Below are 13,213 nucleotides of genomic sequence, written 5' to 3' on the forward strand. Positions count from 1 at the left end.
CACTAGGAAGAACGTATGCAATGTGTTAATTATTGAAACTGTCCTACCAATTTGGTTTGAAACTGTCTCATTGCTATTTGTTTCTCAATAAGATTATGGAAAAAAATAACAAAAATTAAAAAGAAACTTTTAGATGACTTACCTTCTCACAATGTGACTAAAGTAACATTTTCTAACTCCAAGACAAAGGAGCTTAGATAACAGATGCAAAATCAAGAACACAAAAATTAAACTGGCACAGAGACCACACAACAGGGCGGCTGGTCATCTCTAAGTGTCAGTAACTTCATTCCCATACCCTATTATTCTCTTTTGCTACTTCTTAAACTCTTTTTCTGCAGCTCAAAACCAAAAAGTATAATCATCAAACAGTACAGTTCAGGAACAAATGTTGACCTGGAAATACAATTTACTTTGTTGAAACGAGAAATTCAAATTCCTCTTCCTAAACATTGCCATCCAATGAACTTACAGGAACCAGGTGCTCAATAAAATCTGACCTTCTGTCTTCATCTTGTCCTTTTTCACCTTCTCCAAAATTCTAAAGGCTCTGACAAATCACAGAGAAGGATCGCCCACAAACTCATTTTATTTCCAAGTTAAAAGTAGCTTCTGAACTCAGAAATGACCATAAATATATTTATTCAACACTGTCAAACCCTTATATTGCTCAGAAAGAGAAAAATCTGCTGTAAAGGATATCCTCACACTGCCTCTGTTCTTTCATAAAACAGGTTTCAAAATTTTGGTGCCTAGATAACATATATTCTTTATATGACAAATTAGTTAATTACAATATAGCCTGTCAAAATCATTTGTCAAAAAAGATGTATCTCTAGTTCTTGAAGAGTACATAGGATTACAGTTTCCCATAGGTCAACTTTTTCAATGTTTTCCTTTGTAGAACAATTGCTAAAGTGGTGGTTGACTAAGTTTAGTTCATTTTCTCTGTAAACACTATATACCAGTACATATAGGCAGCTTACTATACATTTTAATTATTTTCCTTTTGAAAAGTTCACAATAAATGGTATTAGCCAATAGTTACTATCATAAAGAATCAAACAAAATTGTTTCAAAAGTCAACCAAGTAATGATCAAATAATATTTATTTTAGTCTTTCAACAAACACATTTCTATCAAATTCCAAACATTATATTGTATTGTACTGCTCTCAATGACTATGCTTAACATTATACCAAAGTGATAAAATGATATAAAAATCTATCTTAAATTTTGCAGTCCCAAATATTTTGGTACTTGCACATCAGTCTTTAATAACAATACAATAACTACAGAAGATGTTTTATAGAATGTATTTAACCTCTGGCTCTGCTATGGAGTGGATCATATAAATGCCACAGAAAATTTTCCTGAGGCTTAATGTCTCCAGTTATAAAGTGAAGGCACACTTAGCCAGCAGCTGAGCATTTCGTAAGTGGCATGGATCATAGTGCCTCTTCCTGCAATGCAGCAGGTACTGAGCATACGCTAAGTGGCAGACATAAGAAATGAGATTCCTGTCTTCTCAGAGGAGAAGCTGGTGAAGCTAACTGAGAAGAAATGGGAGGAAAACAAAACAAGCCATGGTATCAAGAAAACCTATAATATAAAGTATCTCAAGAAGGATGAAATATCAAAAACATACAGGGAGGACCAACTGGAAAGAAGTATGAAAGGACTTTCGGAAGCAGAAATGTTCATATCATGATTGAAGTGGTGACTTCACCATGGTTTACATTTGGCAATACTCATTAAATTGGGCTGAGGAGACACCTCAGTAGAATAAGTGCTTGCCTGGCAAGCACAAGGTCCTGAGTTCAATCCCTGGTACTGAAAAAAAAAAATCCTCATTAAATTATGCATGTAAAAATGGTAACTTTTATTATTAAAAAGTCTAATTTTTAAAAATGCAAATGTGATAAAAGACAAGAAGGCAGGGGAATTGTTTCAGAGTAAAGGAAACCAAGAAGGTATATGACAAGTGACTGTACTGTATAATCTTTGGATCCTGAATAATAATAAAAAGAACTATAAAGAATATTTTGGGGTAAATATGGATTATATATCAAACTGTAGTAGATCAGTGTAAAGCTTGTTTCATACTTCATATTGCAATCATTTTATTGTGGCTATATAAAAGAATGTCCTTTTGTAGGAAATATATTCTTTTATATTTAGGGGTAAAGTGTCAGGATGTCTGCAACTCAGTTTCAAGTGGTTTTTAAAAAGTGAATGTCTAGGGGCTGGGGAGATGGCTCAGTGGAATAAGCACTTTCCTGGCAAGCGCAAGGGCCTGAATTCAATCCCCTGTTCCACAAAAAAAAAAAAAAAAAAAAAGGGAATGCCTGAATCAAATCCAGGCAAGTACTCTACACTAAGCACTGAGCTGCATCCCAGCCACTAGTTGATTCATTCATTGTCTAAAAGTAGAAAATGATGGGACCAGAACAGAGAAGGAGCCTTAAATTAATCTCAGAGCCCAGGAGGGAGGAATTATTATTATTATTATTATTTTTTTATTATTATTTGTATTTGTATTTTAGAGAAGGGTCTACAGGGTGTTCAGGGTCTTACTACCAAATCAGACTTACAGTGATCTGCCTGTTTACAGCCTCCCAAGAGCTGGGATTACAGGTGTGCACCATCATGCCCAGTCTCTAAAATATCTTTTCAGTGTATCATTTCCAAATACTTTACATGTCTACAACAAAGTATTAAATTCATTTCTTGCAATTCAAGAAAATCTATACTATATAGAGATACTATTTTAAGTTTATAATTCTTTTATGAACCCAGTATGTAAATCTGGAATATTTAATAAGCTAGTAAAAACTTGTATTCATATAAATAAAATGTACATTTATTTTTACATTGCTATGAAATATTAGAATAAAGATTTCTAAACACTTCTAAAAATGTGAATGTGGATGGAGATTAAAACAAAGCTGTAGAGGGGCTGGTGAGATGGCTCAGTGGTCTAAAGCACCTACTTAGAACAAGCTTAGCAAAGCACAGGGACCGCGGTTCAATCCCTCAGCACCACATGCCAGCCAGCCCGACCCCCTGGTGGGCTGAGCTGGCCACACACACACACACACACACACACACACACACACACAAATAAAATTTTTTAAAAAAGCTGTAGAAAAATGTTAACAATTGGTGATACTGTGCTCATCTTTTGATTTTTCTATAACTTTAAAGTTTGGGAAAAAATAAAATAAAATAAAGTTGTGGAAAACAATTAGTGGAGAACAAAGATGCACCAGTCAGGTACAGAACACTATTGAGAAGTCAAGTAAGATGGGAACCCAGATATGATCTTAGTTTGGCAAGATCCTCATCACTGATGACTCCTGCAAGAACATTTCAATAGAGTGTTGGTAAGAGGAAACATAGGCAGGAATGAAAAACAAAGAAGTGGAGTGGGTGAATACATGTAATTCTTTCAAGAGTTTTGCTGTGAAGGGTAGCAGAGAAATAGGATGTTAGAACCAAGGAGTTTCCACTTACCAAAGGGAATAGTAAGACATTTCATATGCTGATAAGAATAATATGGAAGAGAAGAAACTTATAATGTGGCAAAGAAGAGGAATAAAAAATGCAAGAGAAGTCTTTGAAACTTCAAGAATGTATTAGTAATGGAATATCCTCCGACAAAACTAAATAAAAAAGGGATACAAATGAAGGACCATTTTGTATCTGTATATTCAAAATAGTTAGGATAGATATACAGCTACTTTCTCTTAATTCAGTGAATAGAAAGATTTGTACTAATAGTGTTTGTGGACAGGATTCCATGTCTGCATCTTGTACTATGAATAACCACTAAGAAGACAACAATATGCAATATATTAATTACTGAAACTGTCCTACTAATTGGTTTTGAAACTTTCACATTGCTATTTGTTTCTCAATAAAATTATTTTTATAAAAAAGAATGTATTAGTGAGTCATAGCAGGGGCTCAAAAGGAAGAAGTCAATCTTAGAGGACAGTGATGCTAATGACAATGAGAATGGTGGCAACACAGCAGCTAAACAGTATGTTAAATAGCTAAATAGTATCTAAAAAAGATACTATTACATCTTTTTTCAGCTAAATAGTATCTTTAAAAGATACTATTTAAAGCCCTTTTACTCATTTAATTTTCATAACAGCCCTATGGGAAGCTATTACTAGTATTTCTTTTTATAGATAAGGAAAGAAACATTATAAATTATAAATGGTTTATAATTATAAAGGTTATAAATTATAATTATAAAAGTTAATTTTATAGATGTGGTTAATTTACTTGCCCAATGGTACATATCTGGCAAGTAGCAAAGCCAGAATTTAGAACCCAAAAGAAGAGACTTTTCTTTCAGGGCAAAAAGAGGGAAGGCAGTATGTGAGGGTGTAGACACAGCTGGGCTGGTGGCAGTGGAAACATGATGTAGCACTTCTGTCATGACACCTATTTTCTCAATATAGCTTTCAGTTAAGTTTTTCAGCTGAGAACTGAGAGGGTAGGGTGAAGGGATATTAGAGATTTGAGAAAGGAAGGTGAGAAATTTTTGTTTCAGAGAGAAAGAAAGTAAATTTATTAGTAAAAAACATCAGAATTGAATTTGAAGAGAATCCACTTTTCCTGATTGAATATTTTCTAGCTATTTTCAGCTGCTGAGAGTGGACACAAAAAGAATGTGTGGATTTAACTATGGTGGGTTTTCCCCAAGCAAATGAGAGCTTTAAAAACAAACAAACAAAAAAAGGAACCTAGGAGCGTCAGGAGTTTGCCACAGTGCTGACAGGAGAGAACCACAGAATCAAGGCTGGGTAAGGAGGGATTTAGTACCCAGAATGCAATAGAGATAGAGAAGTAGGTAGGGCCAAATGGCTGGAGATCTATCAAAGGAAAAAAAAAAAAAAAAAGGTAAATGTGATATTATAGTAAGAGACTAGCAAGAAGCAGAATGTCTAAGGAGTAGATTTTAAGGGAGTGCCATTATAGAGGATGATAAATTACAGGTTATAACAACGGAGATGGACCAATATGGTGGCACCAAATAAAAGATGACTGGATCAAAAGTTGCTAGAGCACTGGATGAATCCTCTATGTTATGACAAAGTTATGCACAGATGACAGACGTAGCAGTAGAGAGCTGCTGGTGACAGTGGGAGAGATGACAGCAACAAAGAAGGCTTAGAGAAGCAAGCCTGATATATACACCAATGTTAGGGGGACAGAAAAGGGAAGCTTGGTGGGTAGTAAGGATGCTCCCGCCTCCCTGCAGGCTTTGAGGCAGGAAAATAAATGAAGCTCTAATTTGAAAAGTATCTTCAGAGCAAGAGGGTAAAGGGACTGATGTAGCATAGCACTCAACACATGGTATGTGCTCCATCTTTCTTGAATTTTAACCTTAATTTTTATAATTGCATACTGTATCTTAAAAAGTAAATTTTAAAAAATTTATGAACAATCTGGAAAAGATTAAAAAGAAATAAATATCTTCTAATGATCGTATTTTTGAAATCCATGAAAGCTCATCTTCACAAATTAGTTCCATGGCCAACATAAATAGAATCAAACAGCGTCTTATTGTTTTTGGCTTAATATAAGTAACCAAGTCACTCTTATGAAATAAATGCAGGCATTCTCTTGCATAAGAACCCAATATCAGAGGAACAACATCAAGTGAACTCTGCCTTGATGAAGCTTAGAAAATAATCTCTCTGAGCATGAACTGACCAAAGTTTACTTTATATAGTGCAAGCAGAAAAACTTAAGTGCCTATCGAATGAGAGTAAATGAGATCTCTTAATGACTTTCTTTGGAATATAATGCAATATATTTGGAATACACTGTCCTTTGAGTGATACGATGATTCCATGAGTGACATTAGCCTTTACTGAAAAAAGATGCCCTTCCCAATGTCAAGGTTCTTTTACTCTTAAATTTGTTATGAACATCTTTGTAAAATTAAGCAAATGCCATCGTTTTAATGCTTTTACAAAAAAGGTCTATGTTTTATATCCATAAGTTGTAGTTCATAAACCAAGTTTGCATTTCTGCTAAGCTCTCTGTATTAAGCTCTATGAAGGACTATGAAATTCTATAGTCCTTTGTAGTCTTAAATATATAACGAAAAAGACTGAATTCTCTAAAGACTGAATTTTATTATAACTTACCTAGAATATATCCCAAAATCCAGTGTTTCAGTTTATATTCATTTGTACTCATATTTGTATTGAACAGTTTAATTATGACCATCAATCAAAATGTGGACTGGTTCAACTGCAGGTTAGTTCAAAGGACTTTTTCACTTCGGCTTTCCCATAGATGATGAGGTATTTATCACAAAACAAAAAAGTACTAGTACTTCTACGATGCCAGATAAATTGACCTCAGAAAGGTCACCTCTCTTATTTCAATAAGCCTAATGTGCCATGTCAGAGAAAGCAATCTGTCAGTAATATATGCTCACTTGTTACACACAGCTGGGAGAAAGTTATTTCTTGGCTTCATGAAAAACCCAGCTGGAAGTAATCTCTTCTTAAGTAATTTTTTTTTAGTACATTGTATATTATTTATGGGAATTTCTCTTTGGAGTACAGTGATTTCTGTGCTTGTCTTATTTTTCCTACTAGACTTTAGGCATGTACCCTATATCTTAACATCTTCAGATAGCCTCAACATATCAGAGAATTAATTTATTTTGTTATCCAGTACTAGTAGTAATATAAAATATAACAGTGATAGTATTAATATCAGTCTCATCAATATTATGTGCTATACATAAATTGGCTTTTTTTTTTTTTTTTTGGTGGTACCAGGAATTGAACTCAGGACCTTGAGCTTGACAAGCAAGTACTTATTCCACTGAGCTATCTCCCCAGCCCTTAAATAGGCTTCTGTGGTTAATCTAGAATCATATCAATATTGGGTAACATAAGATACTACTTTTTTTTTTTTTATGTATTTAGTTCAGGGTCTACAGGGTCCTGTTTTCAGCCTAAGCAGGTGCTTTAGTCCACTGAGCTATCTGGCTCAAAGATACACTTTGAATTCTAAAATCCTAATTTACAAAGGCATTGTCAGAACACAGGAGGGACTTACTTCCAATACAGTAGAACTAGAAAAGTCCATGACAGCAAGTCTATAGAACACCCAAATACCAGGTTTCCCAATCTCACAATAAATTTCCCTTTAAAAGTACAATAATCTTTTAAAAAGAGTAATAAAATTGCAATATTATATAGAAACAGTGGTAAAATGCTTCAAAAATAATGCATGAACACACACTTAGCCAACTGAACATTTTAAATGTCATTCATTTAATCCAGAAAATCTTGGTTAAACAAAGGATGCAGTTCATAAACCAAACTATCAACTTACCATTTATGTTAATTGCTGGTAATACAATTGACATTTTTGGTCTTGTGGTCTTGTTATGGGTTGTAGCTGGTAACAGTAGATGATCCTAAAATTAACAAAGAACAATATGTTATTTATTGCAACTGGCTTGCTTAGAACAGGCTAGATTTAGGGTTTCTAAGAGGCCAACATTTCATTTGAATCACACAAACAAACAAGCCAATTTTGAAATTGGCTTACACATAATCAGGCACAAATCATTAAGATCATTTATTTGTTAACGATGTACACATTTACTGGCTATCCAGCATTGCCAGGCACGAATACTCCAGGGTTGTGATATATACTGCAATGTAATAAAGAGTTTTGGTCAGGCAGGCAGGACAAGGGGTTGTTTTGCAGCTACATAGCTATATAGTCTGGACAGGACTACATATCCTCCTTTCAGTCCTGTAAAATGGTTGGGCTTGACTAGAGAATATCATAAGATACTTATAAGATTATAAGAATATTAAATATCCACCACTAAGTAGTCATTTGAAAGCTTTTTTTGTAAAGGAGAAAAACCTTTTCTTCTTCAAAATTCTTATCTCAAATTATTGATTTATAAAAGAGAGAGGCTGTTAAAACAGGGTCTAAGCCTAGGGTCTTGCCTGGCTTGTCTGTTTTCTCTGAAGTGACCACAGTATTTATTTGTGACAGGTACACATTAAGGAAGATGTATAAGAGGCTTAGGCTTAAAAACTTCTGTAGAAGAGCTTAAGAAATTATAAATGTGTGCATAACACAACTACACAATTCTAAATATAATCTACCAAACTACTGATGGCCTATAAGTAAATCAAAGTACCTCAAATTTCTGGTCTCTAGTCACATAATTGTTAAAAGAATAAGCCAAGTGAAGTTTAGTCTCAGAAAAGGCAGGGAATTTATGAGTATCCTGGAAAATGTATGTTTATCTGTATCTGTAAAATGACTTTGATATTAACTAATATTTTCAGTAGCTCTTCTTCCTCTTAGCAAATCACAAGAATGGTCACCAAAAAAAATGTATGTTAGTATTTGCATTTAAAAAATAAAAAGTGAAATAAAACGGAACCTAAGTTTAACCCATTTTGTTTTGTTTTCTTGTTCTTATATTCATTGTTTTATTATTCATTAACTCAACAATCTTGCTACATAGAACAACTCAAAATATTTGAACCAGGTGTGACAGTGCACGCATGCAATCCCAGCACTCTGGGAGGCTGAGGCAGGAAGATCACAAATTTAAGCCCATCCTGGGAAATTTAGTGAAACTGTCTCAAAATTTAAATGGGGGTGGGGGAGACAGGGAGGTGACTCAGTAGAATAAGCACTTCCCTGGCAAGCACAAGGGCCTGAGTTCAATCCCTGGTTCTGGGGGGGAAAAAAAAATTTTAAACAGGATGGGGAGCTGGGGATACAGCTTAGTATGAATACTGTAGGTTCAATCTTCAGTACTAGAAAAAAAGTAGGATTTGATATAACTGACAGTGACAATAACTCAAAGCTATTTAGTTCAAAAGCAATGTGACTATGAAATGCAGTGTCAGCAAAGCTAAGGGGAAAAACAACATAGAACATGAGCAACTTGCAAATGATACACATGAGCCAACTGTAGGAAACATTTCCAGGCACGTGTTCTGTGTATTTCAAGGCAACATTTCTATGAGAACACTTTAGAAAAGTGAGAGGCCGACACTGAGTCCATGAGAATTCCAGAATTACAATTCCAAAACTGCAGCACAGAAGGTTGGGTTTGCTTTGTTTTGTTTTTTAAGTGCATTGTTAGACACAAACATAACACATTTTTGAGCTAAAATAACACCTTTATAACCAAGAAAAAAAAACGTACAATTTTCTGATCTTCTTGCTATGAAAGCTATACATTGCTTAGTTCCTATAATTAAACTATGGCTTTAAGGTCTCTAAATTGAATCAGAAAACAAACCCAAAAACTTGCAAGCCCCAAATTAAGGTCACTGTAAAAATAAGCACACTTAAGATTCCATTGGTCATGGGTTAAGGTCAGGCTCAGACTTAAATCTGAATTTCCTGCTAAGATTTAGATGCTGTATACTAGTTCTGTTTTTAAATATGATTTGCATAACACAATGTCTCCTGCTACCTTTTTAAGTTTCAAATAAAGTATTATTTTTGCAGCAAAAAGTCAAAACTTATGCTATTATTTATGAAAAATAAGGATCACATATTGTACATATATAAATTGTTACAGTTAACTTGTCTTGTCACTCAGCACTAAAGGTTTGCAAACTGGGACATAGCCTGGATGGATGGATGGATGGATGGATGGATGGATGGATGGATGGATGGATGGATGCATGGTGCTGGGGATCGCACCCAAGGCCTCACACATGATACAATGTAAAATTTGAAGTGCTTACTAGAAAGCCCAAAGGCCAAAAATGCTGGGGACCAAATGTGGGGCACTACAAATTCTAATAATGCTTGATATTAAAAATAAGTATACACAGAGACAGCTAGAACAGGGCAGTTGTTTTACTTCACATTTACTTTCATTTCCTCAAACTAAACGTTCCTTGGACCTCACCACAATGAACCTTTTTTTTTTTTTTTTTTTTTAATCATTTATTTATTTGGCACAGGGTCTCACTATGCAGCTTGGACTTGTAGTAATCCTTCTCTCAGCCTCCCCAGTGCTGGGATTATAGGCGTGCACAACCAGCTGGTTTTGGTGGCCAACACAGTGCACCCAGGGTTCCATGGCTGGCACGGCATGCGGCACTGGGGATCAAACCCAGATCCTTGCGTTTGCCAGGCAGGCGCTTATATCACTGAGCTATCTCCCCAGCCCAGCTGCAGTACAGTACACTTCTGACACCAGAACTTGAGTACAAAATTATAAACATCAGTAGCATCAAGCGTGAGATGTGACAGGTCACATGCCTGTCGCAGGAGACATCACAGGGACCTTGGAGATGCAGCACTGTAGGCACATGCTGTGCTGAGGGCTGAGCCCCAAAGGGACAGAGGTAATCAAAATTTATAAAAAATGCTTAAATTTTAAAAATCTGTCATGTAAGACATTGCTGTGAATCTCCCTCAAAATCTTCCATGATTCAAACACTTGTACCATAGCTTTTGCCACTTTCTGAAGCAGTTCTAGAATTCTTCCTGTGTCTTTACAAGGTAAGATAAAAAATATGATGAATACTGCCACTGAGGACCATCCAATAGAAAAAGCCAGGCTCATAAAAACGTGACACTGTGTCCTCGTCCACCTTATGCACCAGATCTGAAATCATGCAATTTTTTGCTTTTCCCCAAAGTCAAAATGACTGTGAAACATCAACATTTTGAATCAACTCAGACATCATCAGCCACGAAAGTGTAACAAAAGACACAAAAGACTCCCAGAGCTGCATCAAAGTGCCAATTAAAAAAATTAAATATTCACTATACTTGATGATAATTTGGATCCATTCTATTTTTTGCTCTTGCTTTTTGAGACAGTTTCACACTGTAGCAGGCTGGCCTTGAGCTCGCTGTGTAGTCTAAGCTGGCCTTAAATTCATGGCGATCTTCCTGCTGCCAGAGTGGCATTAGTGGGGCGTGCACCAGCATGCCCAGCTGCTCGTGCATGTATTGTCTCATTGTTTATTGTAAAAGGAACGAATGGCAGAGACTAACAATGGGTGCCGTAGGCCATGTGACTTTTCCTTTCTGTCACTTTGTCACTCTCCTGGGCCAGAAGCCCCATCCACAGCCACAATGAACCTTGAGTTGGGTGAAACCGGAAGAACTTTTCTGTGTTCTTCTCATTCTTTAGGAACATTAATACTATCAGTCACAACTGTAGAGATGAAGGAGCTTTAGTTAATGAGTCCACAAATGTTTACTGACTTCTTACCATTCAACAAAACATATACTAAGTACAGTACACTGGCATGCACTCAGCCCTGTGCTACAGAGGATGCTTTCTTTTAAAGCATATAAATTTAGGTTTTATAAGCTTTTATTCTGCTGGGAAAACAATGTAAATTGTGGCAGAAATATCCATTTGTCTCTAGTACACGTTCCCCTTCTATTTAGAGACCTACAATAGTCTGGCATGAAGTCATCAAGCATAAAAAATACCCTACAGCCTCCATACAACCAGCTGAGGCCACAAATTCTATTCAACAGGCTATAAGAGAAAGTTGTACCTGCAATTTCTCCAAGATGACAATGGTAGAAAGGTCATTCTCTCCTTCTTGGTAGCTAGTAGGCAGATATAACTACATGACTGTTAAGCTTAACTGTCAACTTAGCTGCTGAAAAGGTGACTGGACTATGGGGACACTACCCTCATCAGTGAATTAATCCACCAATGCTCACAGCTCAATGTGCACTTAGGAAGTGGGGCCCAAAGAGGTGCATCACTGTGGACAGGGGAACACCTGTGGAGAGCTGGTGCTTGCCCGCTGTGCTCTGCTTCTCGTCTGTCCTGAACTCGGCGCCTGGCTCTGCTGTACCCTTCCAGTTTCTACCTTGGAGCCAGCCAACCAAGAGCTGAAACTATAAGTCAAATAAATATCTCCTTTCTTAAGTTGCAGGTGTCAGGTATTGTGTCCAGCAATGAGAAAGCTGACTAACACAGAAGATTTAGTACTAGAGAAGTGAGATTGTTGCAGTGACTGTACCTGACTGTACCTGATGTTTGGGAACATAAAAACACAGCACTATGAGAAGAAGCCTCTTAAATAAACAAACAAATAAATAAAATTTAAATCTAAAAAGGGTCGGGAGATAGCTCAGCAGCATTAGTGCCTGCCTGGCAAGTGACAGGTTCTGAGTTCTATCCTCAGTACCAAAAATAGTAATAATAAAAAGAAAAAAAAATTTAAAAAGAAGCCTCTTCAATTGGTTTCTGGAAAGTTTGGAAAGGTTTGAAGATGCAGGCTAGGAAAGCCCTAGATTTGTATAAGCTGAGCTTGATGGGCCACTCTGGTTGGAGCTCAGAAGACCAGAATGCTGATTTAAAAGATGGATGCTAAAGGCAAGGCTCATGAGGTTTTAGATGGGACAGTAGTTCTCCTGGAAAATGGACTACAGGTCATGAATGTTACACTCTGGAAAAAAAATTGCCCACATTTACCTTTGTCTTGAGACTGTGGGAAGCTGATTTTAAGGGTAATAGACTATCTGCTCTAGTCAGAAGAACTTCAAGGCAACCTATGGCATGGATACTGCTGGCTGCTTTTTACATATAGTGAGAAATGGAAGCAAAACATACAGCAGATACTGAAAAATTGTGACTCAAAAATCCATGTATAAAACTGAAGCCAGTAGAGGTGTGATTACTAAAAGGATTTGCACCATTAAAAAGTAAGTACAGTAAAACCTTAGATTATAAGTAACTTGTTCTGTAGGCATTTCTCAAGATTAGTAAACATTCCTAATAAATTTTAACCTGATAAACAATGCTTTGTAGTACAAGTGGTATACGATGCCAAATGTCACATGCTCACAACTGAGCTGACAGTCTCTGTTCCTTTCTCCTGCTGTGCAGGATTAAGGTTGACTATCTCCCAAATGTAAGAGGTGACAGAAGAGATCTCATCTTCAGAGGAAGAGAAGAAAAGGTAGAGGAATCCTTCACTTCAAGTAAGATTAGAAAAATATATAAAATGTGGGAGATAGTGCAAAATTGTGCAGAAAAGCACCATCCAAGTAAGACTATAGCAGTATAAGCAATGAATATATGTAAGAAAATATAATGACACTTTTCCATGAAATCTTCAAAAGGAGGCAAAGCAAGTGTCTGGATAGTTTCCTGGTTAAAGATGCACAGAAAGAAAAAGATTCCATT

The 13,213-nt window shown here is 36.1% G+C and overlaps 1 protein-coding gene across 2 annotated transcripts in view; it reads right to left on the reverse strand.

Annotated features, from left to right (window-relative positions):
• The window catches only part of Atf6 (activating transcription factor 6), a 274,808-nt gene that overhangs the window by 69,575 nt on the left and 192,020 nt on the right, over positions 1-13,213 (reverse strand). For both annotated transcript variants that reach the window (XM_023699786.1, XM_012516641.2), the window contains exon 15: positions 7,381-7,465. In XM_023699786.1, coding sequence (XP_023555554.1) covers positions 7,381-7,465 — 85 coding nt within the window. The remainder of the gene's footprint in view (positions 1-7,380; positions 7,466-13,213) is intronic.

The sequence above is a fragment of the Octodon degus genome, unplaced genomic scaffold (assembly GCF_000260255.1).
Source record: "Octodon degus isolate 3935 unplaced genomic scaffold, OctDeg1.0 scaffold00116, whole genome shotgun sequence".
Lineage (NCBI taxonomy): Eukaryota > Metazoa > Chordata > Mammalia > Rodentia > Octodontidae > Octodon > Octodon degus.